The sequence below is a fragment of the Equus caballus genome, chromosome 26 (assembly GCF_041296265.1).
Source record: "Equus caballus isolate H_3958 breed thoroughbred chromosome 26, TB-T2T, whole genome shotgun sequence".
In the NCBI taxonomy this organism is placed as follows: Eukaryota; Metazoa; Chordata; class Mammalia; order Perissodactyla; family Equidae; genus Equus; species Equus caballus.
The window spans coordinates 43972921-43993304 of record NC_091709.1 but is presented as its reverse complement, the minus strand read 5'-3'; the positions used below and the strand labels follow the sequence as shown (position 1 = coordinate 43993304).

General features: G+C 50.3%; 2 protein-coding genes across 3 annotated transcripts in view; both read right to left on the bottom strand.

The window, feature by feature from the left end:
- The window catches only part of MX2 (MX dynamin like GTPase 2), a 37693-nt gene extending 29792 nt beyond the window's left edge, over positions 1-7901 (bottom strand). The window contains exon 1 of the mRNA XM_005606159.3: positions 7742-7901. The gene's annotated coding sequence lies outside the window, so the exon portion shown is untranslated. The remainder of the gene's footprint in view (positions 1-7741) is intronic.
- A 5613-nt stretch (positions 7902-13514) lies between these two features.
- The window catches only part of FAM3B (FAM3 metabolism regulating signaling molecule B), a 58400-nt gene continuing 51530 nt past the window's right edge, over positions 13515-20384 (bottom strand). For both annotated transcript variants that reach the window (XM_070252461.1, XM_005606158.4), the window contains one exon: positions 13515-13644. In XM_070252461.1, the coding sequence (XP_070108562.1) occupies positions 13555-13644 (90 nt within the window). In that variant the 3' untranslated portion in view covers positions 13515-13554. The remainder of the gene's footprint in view (positions 13645-20384) is intronic.

Here is a 20384-nt window from a genome sequence, read left to right as displayed (position 1 = left end):
GGCACTGTTCTGAACACTTGACACGCTAACACTGAATTTGTCACCACCACCCTCTGCTCCTTAGGTCCTTGTATCCCCAGCCAAAGAGGTGGAAGTTCAGGAAAGTCAGGAGCTCGCCTGGGTCCCTGGTGTGGGTGGTGGAGTTCAAAGCCATGCAGGGCTGGGAGCTGGAGGATGGCGCCCAGCCCCAGGCGAGAAAGGAGGAGACAGGGAAGACAGGAGAGGGGGTGTCCCACAACCTGCCCCCCGTGGCCGCCCCACACCCCTCGGGCTCACCTTGGGGCTTCTCTGAAGCTGCGGTGGGGCCTGCCTGCACCCACCTGGCTCCCAAGCGTGCCTGAACTGGAAAGAGGCAGGTTAACCCCCTGGGGCAACCTCTGACCCATGGAGGCCGTGACACTGCTCTCTTCGCCCACCTCTCAGATGCGCACGATCCTACACGTCTCCTTAGAAGGCCCACACGGGATGGAGCCTAGTTGCCCTCATGGGGTCAGCGGCTCACACCTTCCATCTCTGGGTCACCTGTCCAGACCCCACTCCACCCCCCTGGCATCCCTTCCCGAAAAGTCTATGCACATACTCCTGTCTTAGGCTCTACTTTTTTTTTTTTTTTTTTGAGGAAGACTGGCTGAGCTAACATCTGTGCCCATCTTCCTCTATTTTCTATGTGGGGATGCTGCCACAGCGTGGCTTGATAAGCTGTGAAAAGGGCCGCCGGGGATGCGAACCCACGCAAACTTAACAGCTACACCACTGGGCGGGCCCCTCAGGCTCTATTTTTGAGGGGGGGTACCACTAAGCTAAGGCCAAGAGAATCAGAGATGAGTGGTTGCACTATCTCTTTAAGATAAACTCTGTGATCTGATTTCAGGATAAGCAAATAGAAACCAGGGTTAGTTCTGATATCTTCAGCAAGGGGGCGTCTGAGGCCAGGCCAGCTGTGTGTGTGACCTCGGGTATGTGCTGGAATCTCCCTGGGTGTAATTTCCTACATCTAGAGAATGGGGATCCTGACACCCCATGAGGACGTTGTGGGTTAAAGGCGATTGTTTATTGAAGGTTTAGCCCTGTGCCAGGCACCACGTGGCTGCAAGAGTGGAAGCTGGTGCCAGCACCATCATGCTCTGCTTCTCGCCACCTCCTTTCCCACTACCAGAGCCCAGGGAAGGGAGAGCTGAGGGGAGGCCCGGGGGCTCGGGGCTGGTGGACAGGGGGCTCTCCCGGCTCTCTCTTGCGAGGTTCTGCAAGGCACTCCCGGAGGGCTGCCTGGAGGAGGCTGTTCCTCTCGCTTTCTTTTCTTTTTTCATTTTAGAGTCCAGAGAAGCCAAGTAGGACTGGAGAATTGGTGCCAGGATTTTTGTCTGTCTTGAGGTCCCCTTCCTCCTGGGGGGGCTCAGAAAGCCAAGCCCAGAGGCAGCCCCCTTCTGGGGGTGGAGCTCCTGACCTCTCTCTGACCCTCTCTGCCTCGTCCTGCTGGGGGTGTGCCCTGGCCTCTTCCCGCAGTGCTGGGGCCAGACCCGACACTTGGGTTTGGGCTATACGGAGGCAGGGAAGGCCTTCTACTTTCGCTCTTCCGAGCGGCCAGCCCTGCAACCTGGGACCTTACTTGGAGGGGGACCCCCGGTGGAAGGCCTGCGAAAGGCCATCGGGGGGGAAGGAGCCCCCTCACCTCTGCCTGTGCACCTGCAAAGTCACTCTCTCTCTGTGGACGATCACCTGTCACCTGACGACAGCAGGCACTCTGTGTCTTCTGCACGGTGGAGTCCCAGCTTCCCTGATGGCCCCAGACAGGGACACGCAGCAGGCACTCACTCCATATCGGATGCAGGAGCAACCGAACCAAAGGATGGGTTCATTTCCCGTGGTGACCGGGGAGGCTGCTGTTCTACGGCAGGATTTAGGTATCCCTGGGTCCCTCCTTGGAAACAGAACTAGTATGGCGCTCCCCTACCCCCGCCCAGTCCTCCCATCTCAGTGAAGGCCGGCTCCAGCCTTCTAGCGGTTCCACCAAAATGTCTCCCCATCCTCCTCATCCCCCCCGCAGCCTCCTCTCTGTGCTCAGCCCACCGCCTGCCTTTAGCAATTTGTCGACTCGACCGTCCGAATACTCAGAATCCAGCTGTCTCCCACTGCTGCCACCTCGATCCAAACCACTGTGGTCTCTCAACTGAATGCTGACCTGGCCACCCGGCCTGGCGACTTGGACCAGAAACAATGACTGACCCCACATTCTTCAAAAGGGCACTGCTCGTGGGGAGCCGAAGTGGAGACGCCTTCCCCTCCAGGAGGCCTCTCGGCCAGGCTCTGCTCTGGCATCCTTCACTCTGCCCAGCCTTCTCTGGGCGTGTTCGCAACACACTGACTTAGGCGTGCCAACTCCCAGAGCTGTCCACGGGGCAATCTGTCCCCCTCTCAGGCTATCCCCTAATCCAGGGCTAGGCCCTCCCCTTCCGCTTACAGGCCCTGGCAGAAGCAGCTAACTTAAGTATCGTTTACCCGCCCAAGAGTAGCTGCTTTCCCACGACTTGGTTTCCTTGCACATTACACCGTCCTCGTTACTTCTAGGCCATTCTTCCTCTATCTCCTCCTTTAACCTGATCTTTTTCTGTTTGTTTTGGATTCCACATTGCTCAGATCCTAAGCCAGCACCTGAGTTCCCATTTATAGATGAAAGGCAACCTCAAGATTATTTAGCAGCAGCTCGAGAGTGAATTACACCAAAGTCCAATCTCACAGGCAGCCTGCTCGTCCGTCCTGGTGTTTGACGTTGTACGGGAACGGCTCTTCTTCCCCGGGTGGAGCAGGCATTCCCCGCACAGGAAGCACTGTCAGGCCCACATCAGAAGTGCCCCGGGGCCCTAAGCATTTTCATCCCTGGGTTGGGGGGCGGGGTGGTGGATGGAAAGCTCTCAGAAAGCCCCTCCCTCTGATGGGGGCCCAAAAGAAATCATGGTCATTCAGGGCTGGTTTGCATTTCCCAGATTTTCTTCATTTCTCTGGAGTCTCTGAAGTTCAGCCTTTGCCATGTCCAGCACTGGATGGTTTTGTACATCACCACGTCACCACTGCATGCTGCCCCCCACAGAATCATCCGTTTGACGAAACAGCCGCTTCACGTCACGCCCACCCTTCAGCAAGTTGTCAACAGTGACTGTGATTCCACGTAAAAGATCTCTGCTTATTTAAGTAAAATTGGCCTCCAGAACATGTCGACTTACTGCCTTAATACAAGGAAATTAGATTAAGATTATATTAACCTCCTTTATACAAACATACACCAAATTACTTTACAGAGGGCCCAGCATGAGGACTTTGCTCTCCTGGGGAATTAATCTCTTTTGTTAAAGAGCTGAGGAGACAATCCCTCCCCCGTACCTTGGCCTTCATGGTGAGGAGGCTCAGAGACAAATTTCCGGCTGTCAAAACTGCCCTCAGCTCTTGCAGGCTGCTGTCATGATCCTCGGCTCCGGTCCCCAAAGCCTTACCTGGTTTTATGGTTTTATTGCGGTACTTTTAAAACAACATGGAGCAGGGCATGCAAAAGACAGTCTTTGGGAATCGCTACGTTCTCTGCCTTTGCTGGTGGTGGTGGGGGGAGCTAGGGGGTCCAAGGCAGGGGAGAGGTTGCAGCTGAAGGAAGAGACAGAGAGGCCCGGGAGAGGCAGTGTGAGAAATACTGACATCTGGGCTTCTTGTGTGGCAGGATGCGGCAGCATGATGCTGCGGCAGGATCCTATCAAGTTGGGAGCATGGAATTGTCTTTGACAAGATGGAGAAAGAGAAGAGACTCAGAGCGCAGCAGCACAGCATAGCAGGGAGGAGAGAGATGGCTGGTCTGACACAAGGATCACTGAGGCCGCCCCCAGAGAGGGGGTTTCTTTCCTACCTTCCCTCTCACTGGGCAGGACCCACAGCATCCGAGAGGGACCCTGCCTGCCCCCACTTCCAATCTAGATCCATGCAGGGGCAATGGGCTGGAATCCACTTACAGGAGCCCGAGCCAGCAACCCAGAGGAAGAAGTGGCCTCAAAGGTGGGCAAAGGGATGGAAGAGCAGAAAGGACCGTGGCAGAGGACAGGAGGAGAGAGATAAGGGAGGAGGGCTCCCTGATGCTGAATGAGGCGGAGTCGAGTCTGGACCGAGGGAAAGCTGAAGGGAACAGGAGAGAACTGTTTTGCACCATCCCTGGGCATCCCCACGTGGGTCTTTGATCACCTACAAGGAAACGTCTTTGCCTGGACGCTGTGCTGATCTCTGTCCAGCAGGAGGACAGAGTTGGGGGTGTGGTTGGACCGAGTATAAGTCGTGAAACCTAGAGCTCTCTGCCTGCCTGGTCACAGACTCCACAAGCTCGGGAGTGCAGCTTGAGCTCAGTCTCCCTGCCTCCCCTAAAACTTGACTCTCCCCATGTTTCTGTCCACGGTCTGCCCAGTTCTAGAGCAGCTGGGAGAGTGGGAGATGAGAAAGCGACTGCATCTCAACATGGACAGCCTTACAGCCAGGTCCACAGGGACAACACCCCCTCTGTTGAAGGCACCCCCAAATTGTGATGAGATTACCTACGTCCCAGATAAGCCCTTGGGTGGTGTGCAGTTGAAAAAAGGGAATTAACCAAGACGGTAATGCTATGTTTCCCAAACTGTGTGCCAAGGTGCCCTGGGGAACCTTAGCAGACACATGGGAACACTATGGGGTATTTCAGATTTCCCAGGGTTATGCAGAGACATCTGTTGGACATCACACAATCTACTATTATTAAGTTGTTTGGAACTAACTAATTAATCAATAGAGCTATTAGGTATTCTTTTTGGTCAGGGACACCATGAACGAATTACTGAGATGCTCAAGGCGCCTGAACAGGGGAAGTTTGGGAATCTCTGCTGTGAGAGTGAACGCAGAGGGAAGTGGTGTGAGGGCATGTGTGTGCCAAGAGGCCAGGAAGGAGCAGGGGAGTAGGGTGATGGGACAGATGGATGGACAGATGGACAGAGGGACTGGGCAGGGGAGAGAGGCCAGGAGGAGGGTCAGGAGGAACTCCCAGGGGCTTGGTGGCCACGCCCGTCTCTCTTTACGCTCTTCATGTGCCCCCTACAGTGATATGTGCTCTAGAATCTCATTTACATTATCCCTATTGTTACACAACATGGGAAGTGGAGTTCAGACCTGTTAAGTAACTAGGATACCATCCCATAGCTAGGAGGCAACAGACAGGGGATTCCAGTGAACAAGATATTACCTTGATAAGGAGGACACAGTAAAGCTATTCAGATCTGGAAACTGCATCTTGGAGTGCCACCATCAATGATGGCTAGACTTCAGACAGGCAGTCTTGAAGACCAGCCCCTCCATGCTGGGTCTCTTCCTTTGGACTGTTTTTGCTTCTTTTGTGTTTTGAGCTTCCCACATGCTTCATTAAGCCCCAGAGGAGTCTCAGTAGGTCTGAGTGGCTTGAACTTCAGCGCCCTGGGTCCATCGCCGGGCCCGGGGCCTGGCATCCTGGACCTGCTGTGGCCCAGGCTTCTGCCAAGTTCCACAGCCGCACAGACTCATGCCCGCAGAACCGAGAACACTGCAGTTAACTAGGAAACTTCTCTCCCTTTGACCTGGCACCTTGTGCTGAATCTGGATGACCTCTCAGACAGCCCTGTGGGCATATTTTGTCTTCCTTCATACTAATTAGGAAACTACTTTCTCCTAAAAGCAGAATACAACAACAAAAATCTGGCTTACTGAGATTTCATCCAGGAAAGAGGAAGAAGGTGTTACTATTCAAGGATCCACGTCTAAACCCTCACTCTTGCCTCGGCTTGACTGTGTGGTTCTCTGTGAACCACAGCGGAAGAGCTACAAGTCTGATTATCTTGCAAAATCTGCCAGACTTGGTCACATGTCATGGGTGACTGTGTGGCCTGGATTTCTTCTTCCTGCTGGCGGTGTGACCTGGAGAGGCCACCCCAGCATCCTGAGATAGTTTCCCCCAATAACGCCAAGGATCGCTGGCAACAACCAGAATCTGGAAGAGGCAAGGAAGGGTTCTACAGAGTCTCAGGAGGAACCGAAACCTGCTGACAGCTTGATCGACTCCCAGCCTCCAGAGCCGCAAGAGAATCCACTTCTGCTGTTTAAGGCACCAAGTTTGCTGTGCGTTCTTACAGCAGCCCCAGCAAGTTAATGCCCTGTGGTTTGTACCCAATTGGTTCCCCTAAATGCCTCTCTTTGCTGGGAAGACGTGGCATCAATGACTCTCTCTAAGTAAAAAACTGAAGGCATAATAATTTAACTCTATATGTTACACCAGGGAAGAAACAAATGCTAGCAATCAGGTGCCCTCTCGCTCAGCAGAGCCACTTTTCTAGCACCACTGAGGGTGGCCTGTGCCACCAATAGCACAAGCAAGGGGGCTTCTGAAGCCCTGAGCCCAGGCTTTGGGGCTCCAATTCTGACACCAATTCCAGTGTGTATGTGTGTGTGTGTATGTGTGTTCCACACCACCAATCAATTAACTCAATTCTGACACTATCTACCAGAGATAGCATCAGATTCCACAGGGGAAGGACTCAGTCCCACAAGACAGCTCCACGTCCCCACTCCCTATCCTGCCCACTTCGGACGCCAATTGCAAGTTCAGGTTGTCACCTGTGCTTTTGACCAACTGGTTATAGATTGGAGGCCCCCACAACCCCCTCCTTGAGTTTGAATAATTTGCTAAAGCAGCTCACAGAACTCAGAGAACATTTTACTTACTAAATTTCAGGCTTATTATAAAAGAATATAGCTCAGGAACAGCCAGATGGAAGAGATGCATAGGGCGAGGGGTGGGGAAAAGCGTGGGGCTTCCACGTCCTCTCCAGGCACACCGCTCTCCCCACACCTCCCCATGGTCACCACCCTGGGATCTCTCCTCAGCCCGTCCTTGTGGGTTTTTATGGCGGCTCCATTACATAGGCATGATTGATTAAATCATTGGCCATTGGAGATTTATTCAACCTCCAGCCCCTCTCCCCTCCCCAGAGTCAGGGGTGGGACTGAAGGTTCCAACCCTCCAATCACAGGGTTGTTTCTCCTGGCAATCAGACCCTATGTTTATCTGCTTTCCAAAAGTTACCTCATTAACATAACAAAAGACAGTGCTCTCTTCACTTAGGAATTTCCAAGGGTTTTAGGAGCTCTGTGCCAGGAAAGAGGATGAAAACCAAATAATATCTTTCTTTTTTTTTTTTCAATATTGTGTATATGGCTAAATGATCACCACAATATGTCTAGTTAACATCTGGCCCCACACACAGTTACAACATTTTTTTTCTTATGATGAGGACTTTTAAGATCTACTCTCTTAGCAACTTTCAAATATGCAATAGAGTCATTAACTCTGGGGATGCAATGTCCAGTGTGGTGACTGCAGCCAATATATTTCTTATCACAATATCATAGGGGCACAAAGCTCCCACCCCACCCCCAGCTGTGTGCATTCCATGGACACTGAGCAAAGGTGTCCCAAAAGCCACCCCCCTTTGTGGCTACAAGGCTTTTGGCCAGATTTGGGAAGAGGGGGCCACCCTGTGCTCCCAGACTAGCCACTTATCTTCTAGAATCTACCCTCTGCATGCAGGGCTGGCTGGCGGCCAGCAGCAACAGGCATTTCTGAGTCTCAGAGGGGCAGGTGCAGAACCTTGTCTTTATGGCTCCTGTTAAAAGGGACTTCGACTGCATGAACACATCCCCGCACCAGCCCAGCTCTTACCTGCGCACGTCCAGAGCAGAGACCAGGCAACTCACTCTCTCCCTTCCTCTGCCCTCCTTTTATGTGGTGTATGAACCACCCCCTCATGCACTGTTCTCCCTTTCCAACTGCCAGAGAAATGAAACTAATGGCCAGACCACAGAAATGAAACTAAAGAGGCAACATGATCCCCAGTGACTCACGCAGTGGTCCTCAGGCTAGACCTGCGGCTGAGGCTCCCTGGGACATGTGAACACACAAGGGGGCTGGGGGCTGGGGGCTGGGCCCATCCCGGGGATCTGAAGGAGCCCATCATGGGCAGGCAGAGAGTCTGTATTGCGAACAAGTTTGCAGGGGAGGCTGATGACCAGCCACACTTGGAGATCCAGTGACAGGGCAGTGCTTTCCCATAGGACTTTCTGCAACGATGGAAACGTTCTGTTCTCTGCCCAATGTGGGAGCCACAGGTGCCCACTGAGCATTTGAGATGTGGTTAGCAAGACTGAGGAACTGAATGTTTCATTCTTTTCAGTTCTAACTAACTTAGTAGCCACTGTGTATGTGGCTCCCATTCTGGACCCTGCAGGGCACACTCCAGTGTGTGATCTGAAAGGTCTGAGATGTCCCGTGGGCATTGAGCCTGAGGAACTCCAGCAAATGTCACCCTCTCCCCATGTTAAACCCTGAATATCCAAGGAAGGGAAGTCCACAGCTTGCCGAAATGACCCATTTGTGCAATGCATACCCTCACACTCAGTGGTTCCCACCCCCTTGGCAAGTTCTTGCTCCCTGGTGGGACAGGAGGAGGGTGGGGTCCACACTAGACGCTGGCTTCAAGCCAGGAACTCAGTCCTGGGCCAGCAGGATCTTCCAGCCCTCCATTACTTCAACTGCAAAAATGCAGGCATGCACCTGAGCGCTCCGAAAGACCCTCTGCTCTGTGACAAAAGTTGGGGGGAGGGAGGCGGTGAGCTAAGCATTCCCATCATCAGAGGGCAACTGTCTGGAACTCCAGAAGCCCTCACGATGGGGCGGGGGGAGTGACTCAGGAGCGAGGAAGCAGCCCTCAGTCTCGGTTTCACTCTCTCGATCATCACCAAAATAGAAATCAACATTATAAACTAAGAAAAAAACTCCTGAGCACCTCTTTGCTCCTTCATATTAGTTACTGCTCTGGTGGGCAAGCTTTTCTTTAAAGAAGGAATTTAGGGGCTTAAAAAATGTTTTTACAATGAAGAGGTCACAGGGAGGCAGTGGTCCAGGGAGGCAGTGGTCCAGGTCCGCACCGCAGCATCTAATACTGAGCCGTGTCACTCCAGTGTCCCCGGGCGGAGGCTGAGAACGGAGGGGAGGGGCTGGGCAGCGGACCTGGCAGTGGGATGGTTTTGTGCTTCCGCACTGCTGTCCTTTATAACAGGCCCCCGTGCGTCTACTGCTCCAGGAAAGGCACAAGCTGAGACACCTGGGAAGCCAGACAGGGTGATGCTAGCTTATGTGGAGGCAGCAAGGGCAGCTGGGAGCCCCACCGCTCCGGGTCAAAACAGCATCCCCTCTTCCACGCCCCTCATCCCAACCGCCTCTCCAGGAGGGACCCGGGTCGCCTGCAGATTCGAACTCTAAGGACGGGGTCCTTGCCGCCCGTGGGTGTGACAAGCCCGGGGAGGGAACACCCTGAGCAGCCTCAGAGGGCAGGGCGGGTCCTCAGCTGCTCTCTGCTCGGCTCCTGCACGCGCCCACCGCGTCTCGGCCATCCTGCCGACCCCGCAAAAGGGCCGGCGCCGCTGCGAGCTCGCGAAGCCCCCAGCCCTCTGGGCCAGCGCACCCACCCTCGGGCCGACCTCTCAGCGGTACAAATGAGAGCACGCAGGCCTTTCCCGGATCGAAGAGAGGTGGGGACCGCGGACTCCTGGGGACGGGCAAGAGTTCTTAGCCGGGGGCGTTCGCTCCAGCAGGGCGCGGTGGCAGAGGGCACGGTGGGGTCCCAAGCCCGCTGACCCCTCACTCTCTGGACCCCTCCTGCTCCAAGGGGGGTGACAATGGTGACCCCATCATGGGGCAGGCCCGAGGAGTAGGGGAGGGTCCACCCCAGGGTGGCTGGCACATAGAACGTCATCTCAGGTGCCCGATCGGGGACTGGCCTGGGGGCTGGTAGTGGCCACACCTTTGGGTTAGAACGAGAGAAAGGCGCACGCAGGGGGTGGAGCGTCTCAGCTGGCGACACCCCTCTCCTCAGTCAGAGACAAGCTCTGTTATGGATCTTGTGGTGTCGAAAGCACAGGCATCTCGGTAACAAATGCTGAGAAGATCAGGAAATGCCCCGCCTCCCGGGGGGCGGAGCCTAAAGGCCCTGGTCCCTCTGCAGGGCGGGGGAGGATGCTCCGGGCCACCGCGCGGCCCGTGACCTCGGACGGCCACAGGGAGGGCGGGGTCTGCACTCGGTGGGGAAGGCTCCTGGGCTGCCTGCGGTGTGGGGGGCTTACGCTCATTTTCAGGACTGGTCTGGGCAATTAGGACGCCCCGGGGTGGTTGCCCATCTAAGTCGCAGTCTCCTGAGCAGGTTTTTTTTTTTTTTGTAATAGGCTTTACTTTTTAGAGCAGTTTTAGGTTCACAGCAAAATTGAGGTGAAGGTACAGAGCCTTCCCACATACCCCTGTCCCTACACATGCACACACAGCTTCCCCCACTTCAAAAACCCCCAGCTGTCTGTCACGTGTGTTACAGTTCATGGAGCTGCACTGACACATCACATCGCCCAGAGTCCACAGGTAACAGTGGGGCTCCCTCTTGGTGCTGCACATTCTGCGGGTTTGGACAGATGTATAACGACGCGTAGCCGCCATTACAGTATCAGACAGAGCAGTGTCACTGCCCTGCACGTCCCCGGTGCTCCACTTGGTAACCCCTCCCTCCCCACCTGCCTGGCAGCCCCTGCTCTTTGTACCCGTCTCCATCCTGCTGCCTTTTCCCAGACTCCTCCCAGTCAGAACCCAGAAAGGGGACTGGTTACCACCCCGGACTCCTGCAGAGAGAGCCAGAGGGGTTTCCCAGTAAGTGGAGGACCCAGGGAGCTGAGCTGGTGGGGGACACCTCCCCTTCCTGCCCCAGGAGCCACCTCCAGGCTGGAAGGCGGAGGCACAGAGCACTGGGAGAGAGGAAGCAGTCGCCACCTTGGGGCTGAGGGCAGGCAGGCAGTGATGACAATGTCAGGATGGCCAGCTCCCACAGATCCCACTGCTGGGATCCTTCTCGGGCTGTGAACTCCCCTGTGAAGACTGAGAAAGGGGCTAGAACGCGTTTCACAAGACCTGCTAAAAGAAAACCTTGTGACAGAGCCTAAACCAGACCCTATAACCCAGGTGAGAAATCTCACAAGTAGTAATATCGTGGAAGCCGTTCTACCGATTGCCATTTCATTTAATGGAATAAAATGAAAATTTAGGTAGACAACATAAACCTGGAGAAAGAAATACAGCTGGGTCACAACTAAGATGTTTTTAGTCAGTTCTATATTTTGGGACAGGCGTTCCAAGCTTTCCAGGGGAGCATCAGCCGGTGCCATCCTGAGAACAGATGTTGGAGGGCATCCCCAGTCTGGGGCATGAGGTAGGGGCGATGCCGGTCTCCACCCCCAGTGCCCTGTAGGCGGGAATAGGACACAAACAACTCAGAGTCCTGGGCCCTAGGGAGGGCAGCAGTAAGAGCGGCAGGGCCAGCTGAGGGAAGGGGCCCCAGGGCTGTCACAGGATGCTGGTGGGGGTGGTGGTGCTGGTGGTGTTCAGCGCCCAGGCAGGATTCCTGGAGAGCCTGCTCAGGAGTGCCCAAGGCCTGCCCTATTACAGCGAGTTAAGATCAATGATGCCGTGAAAATGTGGTAATTTCGGCCAGAGTAAAACTACGCTCCCACCTCTTCTTAATACAGAAATGCCTATGTGTATCAAAGAGTTTAGAACCTAAAAGGGCCTACGTTAGTGTCCTGGGGCTGCTGTGACAAAACACCACAATCCTGAGGGGCTTAAAACAACAGAAATTTATTCTCTCACGGTTCTGGAGGCCAGAAGGCCAAAATCAAGGTGTCAGCAGGGCTGTGCTTCCTCCAAAGGCTCTGGGGGAGCATCTGTTCCATCCTCTCTCCCAGCTCCTGCTGGCTGCTGGCAATCCTTGGCAATCCATGGCTTTTGAAGCATCACCTGATCTCTGTCTTCATTCACATGGTGCTCTCCCTGTGTCTGTGTGTGTCTCCAAATTTCCCCTTTTTATAAGGACACCGGTCATGTTGGCTTAGGGTCCTCCCTACTCTAACTTATTCCATCTGCAATGACCGTATTTCTAAATAAGGTCATGTTTTGAGGGACTGGGTGTTAGGACTCAACTTATGAATTTTGGGGGGACAGAATTTAGCCCATATCAGGGCCCGAGCCAAGATCCCATCCTGGGTTTGCAGACTCCTCTGCAGAGAGAGGCCCTGCTCCCTGAGGGGTGAGGGCCAGGCAGGAGGCCAGCAGGCCCCACGGTCCTCTCTGGGCCAGAGCACTGCTTGGCTTTCAGTGGTCGTTGTCTTCCTGCTCACAAAGATTCACCCCTTTCCTGTGGGAGGACAGTCCCCCACCCACTGCCACGTGGTTGACATCCACAGGGCAGGGCACCGGGATGCGAGGATCAGGTGCTCACACGGTGTCCTGGCAGCAGCTGTGGGGCAGCTGGATTTCTGCTCTTCTTGGCTTCCATGCCTGATAGGGACCCCGCTCTGATCTGGCTCCCAGCGCCCTGGGCTGAGCTGAGGCGGCCCCGTGGCCCACATGTAACACGAAGGAGAAATCAACACTGTTGTAAGCCACTGAGAGTTGGGGCAGTTGTTACTTTGAGGACGTTGAAATTCAGGATGCCATGTGCTAGCGTGTTTGTAAAAGGGGTCCTGCTGATCAAAGGGCTTGAAATCATTTCATCTTTCCCAAATCCTCCATCTTACAGATGAGAAACCGGAGGCCCCGAGAAGCAATGGTAACCTGGCATCGGAGTCTCCTAGCTCTTCTCTTAGCCAGGCTCCAGAAGGAGGTTAGAACGGATGCTTGGCAATGACTTCATTTCTTAACCCCCATCAGACGCATGCCTGGACTCGAGTCACTGGGCGTGGGGATCTGGTATTCCTGGATCCATGAGGCGTCTCCTGAGAGTCGGAGGGATACAGTTGCCCTCCTGAGGGAAGACTCTGCTGGGTCTGTCAAGCCTCCTTTGTCCCCACCCCATTAAACAAAGGCCAGTCATTGGAGTGACACTCCTGCATGAGGGCAGAGACTGGGTCCCATTCATTACCCCATTGCTAGTGGCAGAAGGTAGGAGGCGCCCAGATTTGTGGGATGAATAAGTTCATGGCCCCACAGGAAGAGCTCAAGGGTCAACTGGAGTTGACCGAGGCAGTCTGCCAAGCCCTCCTAGGAGCTGGCTGTCTGAAACAAGGCTGTGCTTGGTGACAATGGAATGAAGGTTTTCCCTCTGCAGAGCGTCTGGACCACAGGGGTCACACTTAGATCTGATCAAATAATAGCTCCGCCCCTGGGCAAGCAGCGCTTACTTCCCCCAACCCTCTCCTTTCCAGGTAAATCCCTTTATTCCCTTTAATCATTCCCACTCATCTGTCTCCCTGCTCATTCTATCTTCACTATATAAATACTGGCATAACAATACTGTGTGCCCAGATTTTATACAACGAGGAGAAATTGGTTGGCTGATGACAAACCCAAAACACTCATCATATATAGACTCTTGGATAAGATCCTTGCGCCATTCCATGATGCATTTGTCTAGCAAAAACCACATTTATTAAACCTGTGCAACGTTAGCTTGGCTCTTTCGGGATGCAGCCTTCTATCTGTATCTCTGCAGGCCAGCCAGAATATCTGTTCCTCGAATTGTCAGAGTGGTTGATCTGCGTAAAGGAAAGAAAACAATTTTATTTATTCACTAATCTAATCAACAAATATTTGTCGGCTATGAGCAAAGTCATATAAAGAGAATCACTTCCTAGAATGGAATTTGCTCCATCCTACTTTCTCTCGACGTGTTTCGTACTAATATTTGACCCAGGTGTTAATGCAGTTCTAGAACTTTCTGCAATAATGTAAACGTTCTGGAATCGACACTGTCCAATAGAGCCGCCACTAGCCACGTTTAGCAGTTGAGTACTTGAAATGTGCAAGTGTGACCGATGAACTGAATCTTAAATTCTATTTAATTTTAATAAATTTAAATGGAAATGCAAATTTAGCTAGTAGCTGCCATCCTGGACAGCACAGGTCTACTGTTTAGTTTTCAATTCTCAGAGAGGAGGAGGGTACTGTTTCTCAGGGTAATTGTAAATTCCTTGCTCAGGATGTGTGTTCATACTGATGTGGGATTTAGGCTTTCCTACTTTTTTTTTTTTTTTTTTTTTTTTACAGATAATGGAGTCCCTTAACCTAATGCTTAAAAAGGATAATATGCATCCTAAACTTTGGAATTCTCTTTTTTTATATAACAGCTTTGAGATATAATTCACATACTATAAAACTCACCCATTTAAAGTGTACAATTCCATGGCTTTTAGTATATTCAGAGAGCTATGCAACCCTCACCACAATCAATTTTAGAACATTTTCATCACTGGAACAAGAAACCACAGCCCCACAAGCAGTCATTCTCTTTCCCCCACAGTCCTGGGCAGTCACAAATCTACTTTCTGTCTCTATGGATTTTGTCTATTCTAGAAATTTCATATAAATGGAAATATACAATATGTGGCCTTTTGTGTATGGTTTTCTTCCCTGAGTCTGTTTTCAAGGTTCGCCCATGTTGTACATGTATCAGTACTTTCTTTCCTTTTTCTTTTTGCTGAGGAAGATTCGCCCCGAGCTAACATCTGTTGCCAATCTTCTTCTTCTATGTGAGCCACCGCCACAGCATGGCCACTGACAGTCAAGCGGTGTGGGTCCATGCCTGGGAACCAAACCTGGGCCGCTGAAGCAGAGAAGGCTGAACTTAACCACTAGGCTACCAGGGTTGGCCCAGTAGTTTATTTATTTATATGGCTGAATAATATTCCAGTGTATGGCTATACCATATTTTGTATATACATTTTTTATCCATTAATCAGACATTTGAGTTGTTTCCACTTTTTGCCTATTATGAAGAATGCTGCTATGCACATTCATGTACAAGTTTTCCTGTGAACATATGTTTTCATTCTCTTGGATATACATTTATGAGTGAAATTGTTTGATCATATGGTAACTGTGTGCCTAGCCTTTTCAGGAACTGCCAGGATGTTTCCCAAAACAGCTGTACTATTACATTTCCTGGAGCAGTGTAGGGGGGTTCTCAACCCTCCACATCCTTGTCCAACTTCTCATTATGTCTTTTTCATTATAGCCATCTTAGTGAGTGTGAGGTGGTATCTCATTGTGGCTTTTATTTGCATTTTCCTGATGGCTAATGATGAGAATATTTTCATGTGTTTTTGGCCATCTGTACAACTTCTTTGAAGAAATGTTTATTCAGATCATTTGCTGACTTTAAAATCAGGTTCTCCTTTTATTATTGAGTGGTAAGAGCTCTTTATATATTCTGGATACAAGTCCTTGATTTGCAGATATTTTCTCCCATTCTGTAGGTTGTCTTTGTGTTTTCTTGATGGTGTCCTTTGAAGCACAAACATTTTAAATTTTGATGAAATGCAAATTTCACCTTTTGTTGTTTATGCTTTTGGTGTCATAGCTAAGAAATCACTGCCTAATCCAAGGTGACAAAGATTTATGCCTATGTTTTCTTCTAAGAGTTTAATAGTTCTAGCTCTTACATTTAATTATTTGGCCCATATTGACTTAATTTCTGTATATGGTGTGAGGTAGGGATCCAAATTCATCCTTTTGCAAGTGAATATGTGGTTGTCTCAGCACTATTCATTCCCCGTTAAATGCTTTTGGCACCCTTGTCGAAAATCAATTGACCCAAAATGTGAGGTTTTATTTCTGGACTCTCAATTCTACTCCATTGGTCTATATATCTATTGTAGGTGAGCAGATTTGCCACCCCAAAATATGTCTCTTTGGCATAAGGATTATTTTAGGCTGGGTACTGTTTTAGAAACAGCAGATATGGGGGGAGCTCTGAAAACCAAGGAGAAGTTACCCTTTGTAAGAGACATTTACATTTGTAAGGGAAATCCCTATTTGTAAGGGCATCTCCCTCTCTGTACCAGGAAGAAGAAAACATGTAAATCTCTTGAAACTCCTATCAGTGGAGAAGGCGTGGACTTAAATATGCAAAACAACCTTACCCTTGTTTACTGTGCTTTTCCTGGTCACCTCCTATAACTGACTCCCCCAACCCCAACATCTTATTTGTGTTTTGTGGGTGATGTTATTTAAAGCGGCGGCTTTGGCCCTTTTGGTGAGTTACCCTGTTTTCCTGGGTCTCTCCCATAAATACATGCTATTAAACTTTTGTTTGATTTTCTCCTGTTAATCTGTCTCACATCAATTTAATTCTTAGGCTAGCCAGAAGAACCCAGAAGTGTAGAAGGAAAATTTCCTTCCCTGACAGTATCTTACACCAGTACCATACCTTCTTGATCACTACAGCTTTGCAGTCAGTTTTGAAATTGGGAAGTGTGAATTCTCCAACTTTGTTCTTCTTTTTCAATATTGTTTTCACTATCTGGGTCCATCGAATTTCCCTATCAATCTTAGGATCGGCTTGTTAACTTATATAAAAAATGTCAGCTAGGATTCTGATAGGGATTGCATTAAATCTTTACATCAATCTGTACATCAGCTGTTAAGTATCGACCTCTTAACAATATTAAATCTTCCGATCCACAAACATGGAATATCTTTCCATTTTTAAGGTCCTCTTAATTTCTTTCAGCAATGTTTTGCAGTTTGTAGTGTATAAATCTTAACCTCTCCTAGGTTGTTTATTCCTAAGCATTATATTCTTTTTGATGCTATTATACATGGAATTGTTCTCTGAATTCTATTTGTGGATTGTTCATTGCAAGTAAATAGATTTTGTACATTGATCCTTATATCCTGCAAACTTGCTAAACTTCTTTATTAGTTTAGTTTTTTTAGTGGATTCCTAAGGATTTTCTATACACAAAATCATGTCATTTGTGAACAGAGATGGTTTTATTTCTTCCTTTCTAAGGTGAATGGCATCTATGTATTTATTTACCCAATTGCCCTGCTAGAACCTCCTGTACGATGTTGAAAAGGTGGCAAAGATGGACAGCCCTGTCTTGTTCCTGATCTTAGAGGGAAACCCTCCTATTTTTCACCATTAAATATGACGTCAGCTATGGGTTTTTGCAGATACCCTTTAAAGGGTTAAGGAATTTCCCTTCTAAGTTTGTTGAGTGTTTTTATCATGAAGGGGTACTGAATTGTGTCAGTGTGTTTTCTGTGTCTATTGAGAGAGTGACGCAGTTTTCATCCCTTCTTCTATTAATGTGATGTCTTACACTGATTGATTTTTGGATGTTAAATCAACTTTGTTTTCCTGGGATAAATCTCGCTTGGTTATACCTCCCTTCTTAAAACCACCCTTCTGACTTTTGTTGGGACTTTGGGGATCACGCAATTGAAGAAAATGTGCTCTATGCCTTCAAGAGGTTACAATCCAGGTGTGAACAGACACACAACACTAAGGCAAAGCACCACATGCCCGTCAAGGAAGGCACTGAGGGCCACGAGCACCCGCAGGCAGGGAAGAAGGCCCAGAAAGGCTTCACAAAAGAAATGGCACCACGCTTGTAGGGGAGCAGAATTTGTCACCCAAAATACATCTCTTTGGCATCAGGATTATCTTAGCCTGGTTATTTTTTAATAAATAGCAGACATATTAAAAGATAAAAATATCTTTTAAGAAAAAGCAGAGAAGCTCTGAAAACCAAGTAGAAGTTATCTTCTGTAAGAAACATTTACATGTATAAGAGAAATCTCTGTTCGTAAGGCTGTCGTCCCCAGGAAGCAGGGGATGACTCAATCTCTAGACATTTATCAATGGAGAAGGCAAGGACTTAAATCTGCATACCAGCCCTACCCTTGTTTACTGTGCTTTTCCTGGCCACCTCCCATAACTGACTCCTCACCCGCCAACATCTTCTTTCATCTTTAGCTAAAGGAGGTATTTAAGGTGATGGCGTCGGCCATTTCAGCGAGTTACTCAGTTTTCTGAGTCTCTCCCATGTAGACAGAAGGTATACATGGTAAACTTTTGTTTGTTTTTCTCCTGTTGATCTGTGTTATGTCAATTTAATTATTAGGCCAGACAAAGAACCTAGAAGGGTGGAAGGGAAATTTTTCCTCCCTGACACGGCGGATCTTGAAGGAGACTTAGGGAAAAGCAAAGGTCCGAGCGTGGGAAAGCTCTGTGATGGGTGGAAGAGGGCAAAGATTGTGGTGGTTTTGCTGGTGTGTTGAGCTTATACAAGCATGGAGAGAAGAGTGGGAAGGGATTAGCTGGGCTGGCAGCAAGGGTCTGAGCTCTGGTTCACCAGGGACCAAGACAAAGACCACACTGGAGGTGATGACAATGATGACCTGTGCTGAGTGCTGGCGATGACTGAGTCCAGGCCCAAATCCAGGTTACCCTCCCTTTAGACTGCCACCTTGTTTATTTCTCAGTTTGTGGGTCTCAGGTCGCTCCTCCCTTATGAAACTAGAACCAGCTTACATTTCAAAATTCAATTCAGTAGTGAGGCCAGGAGAGGCTTCTGAGCATGGAAATGACCCCAGAGCTGTGCCTGGGAAGCTGACTCTGAGAATAGCAGGGGGCGTGGATGTGCACGGTGGCTGGAGAGACCACCGAGGACTTGGGGGCCCTCCCAACACAGCCATACACCGCCCTTAGGGAAATCGACGGGGTGTGAGTCTGAATATCTCAAATGTGAAGACAAATGCTTCCTCTGACAGACTTAACTCAAGCTCTCAGAAGGACTGTGTTGAGGCCCTGGCTACCAGCTCAGGCCTCATCAAGGGTTGAGCAAACATCCTTTAGTGCCCTAAACCACAATAGCTCTTGTGAGTCCTGCACAAACTGCTCGCCGTGTTCAGGTCCAGTCCTTGAACTCTTGCTGCAACTGGGACAATAACTTTCAACCAACACATGCAGGCAAGACAGACATTTCCTGCAGTTCCCTTAAAGCCACCGTTTCAAGACACATCGGCTCTCTAAACTCAGTGCAGCGCTTGGAGACCCAGCCTCTTCCTCGATTCCGCCCATTCCAGAAACTCTCTTTCTTATCACCAGACATTCTCACATATTGAGGTACATGGCGTGACTATTCCGGGTTGAAAACTGATTCGACTTGAACTAGCAAGACTGGCCTATGGCCTATCAAACATTCATTGTGCATCTGCTTAACCATTAAAGAATGAGCTCTCTTCAGATAAGCATGCAGACTTCCCCTCCTACGCCCTATTGATAACACTGCCCGGCTAGTCCCTTTCCCGACATTGACATGACATCGGGGTCATGTTGACCTGCTAATTGGCAGCTGATTACGTCTTTGAGACGTTGAGGTATATGTATCCTGGGCGTGTTTAATGCATGTCCTTTGTTCTAAAAAGATATAAGACTGTACTGAGAGCCATGCTTCTCCAGAACGTTTTCTTCTTTTCTGGAAAAGGCCTTCCCAGGTTATAGTCCTCACTCTGGCTCAGGTCAAACTCACCTCTGTCTCTTGTCTACACAATGGTTATTGGTAATTTTGCGTGGACACTTATAAAGAAAATGGGAGAGGCAAGGCCACTGCTACAGGGCAATTCCAATGTGAATTTGTTTCACGCACCTTAGCTAAACATTAACAGGGAAGCTTCGTTGAGATGTGAACATTTGAGTTAAAGGGACTCGAGCCTCGCTCCTGGCTTTTCTGGTGCATCTGAGGTAACAGTTCCAATTACAATAATAAGGACAGGCGCTGACACGTGGGAGCCCTTCCCTGCATGGCCTGACCCTCTCTGTCCCCCGACCAGTGCCCACAGTGGTCCTGCTGCTCCCACCACTCCTGCTGAGTTAGTGACCTGGGGAGACTGGGAAGGGCAGAGGGGACAGGGTAAGGCATGGGGGAAAGGGCAGCGAAGTTGGAAGATGATGTTAAGGGGAAGTTTGGATGTGCACGTGGGAATGAAGGTCAGGGCTGGGCTGGGGGGAGGGAGAAGGGGAGCTCCGGAAAGGCCCAGGTGCTGGGGATTACAGGGCTCCATCCTTGCATCCTGGCTGAGCCCCACGTGTTGCTCTCTCTTAGTCCTCACTGACTCTGTAGGATGGGCACCGTCATTATCCCTTTCTGACAGGAGATGATTCTGTGGCACAGAGAGGTTAACTAATTTTCCCAAAACCACACAGCTAAGCGCATAAAATCTGGAGATCTGTAAGACACTAGACTAGTGCTGATCATACAAGGAGCAGAGGAGAAGGTGACCCTGTATTACTAAAGAGGCCCAGAGAGGCGAGGTGGCTGTTCAAGATCACACCTGACCCCCTGCAAACCTGACACTGGACATCAGGCCCCTCTCCTAGCCGTGCACCTGGCTCACCTCACCCCCATGTGGGCCCAGGTAGTGGTGGCCCAGGGAGCCCCCCACGCAGAGCCAGGCAACGCCTCACACATCAGGACAAGTCTGTGAG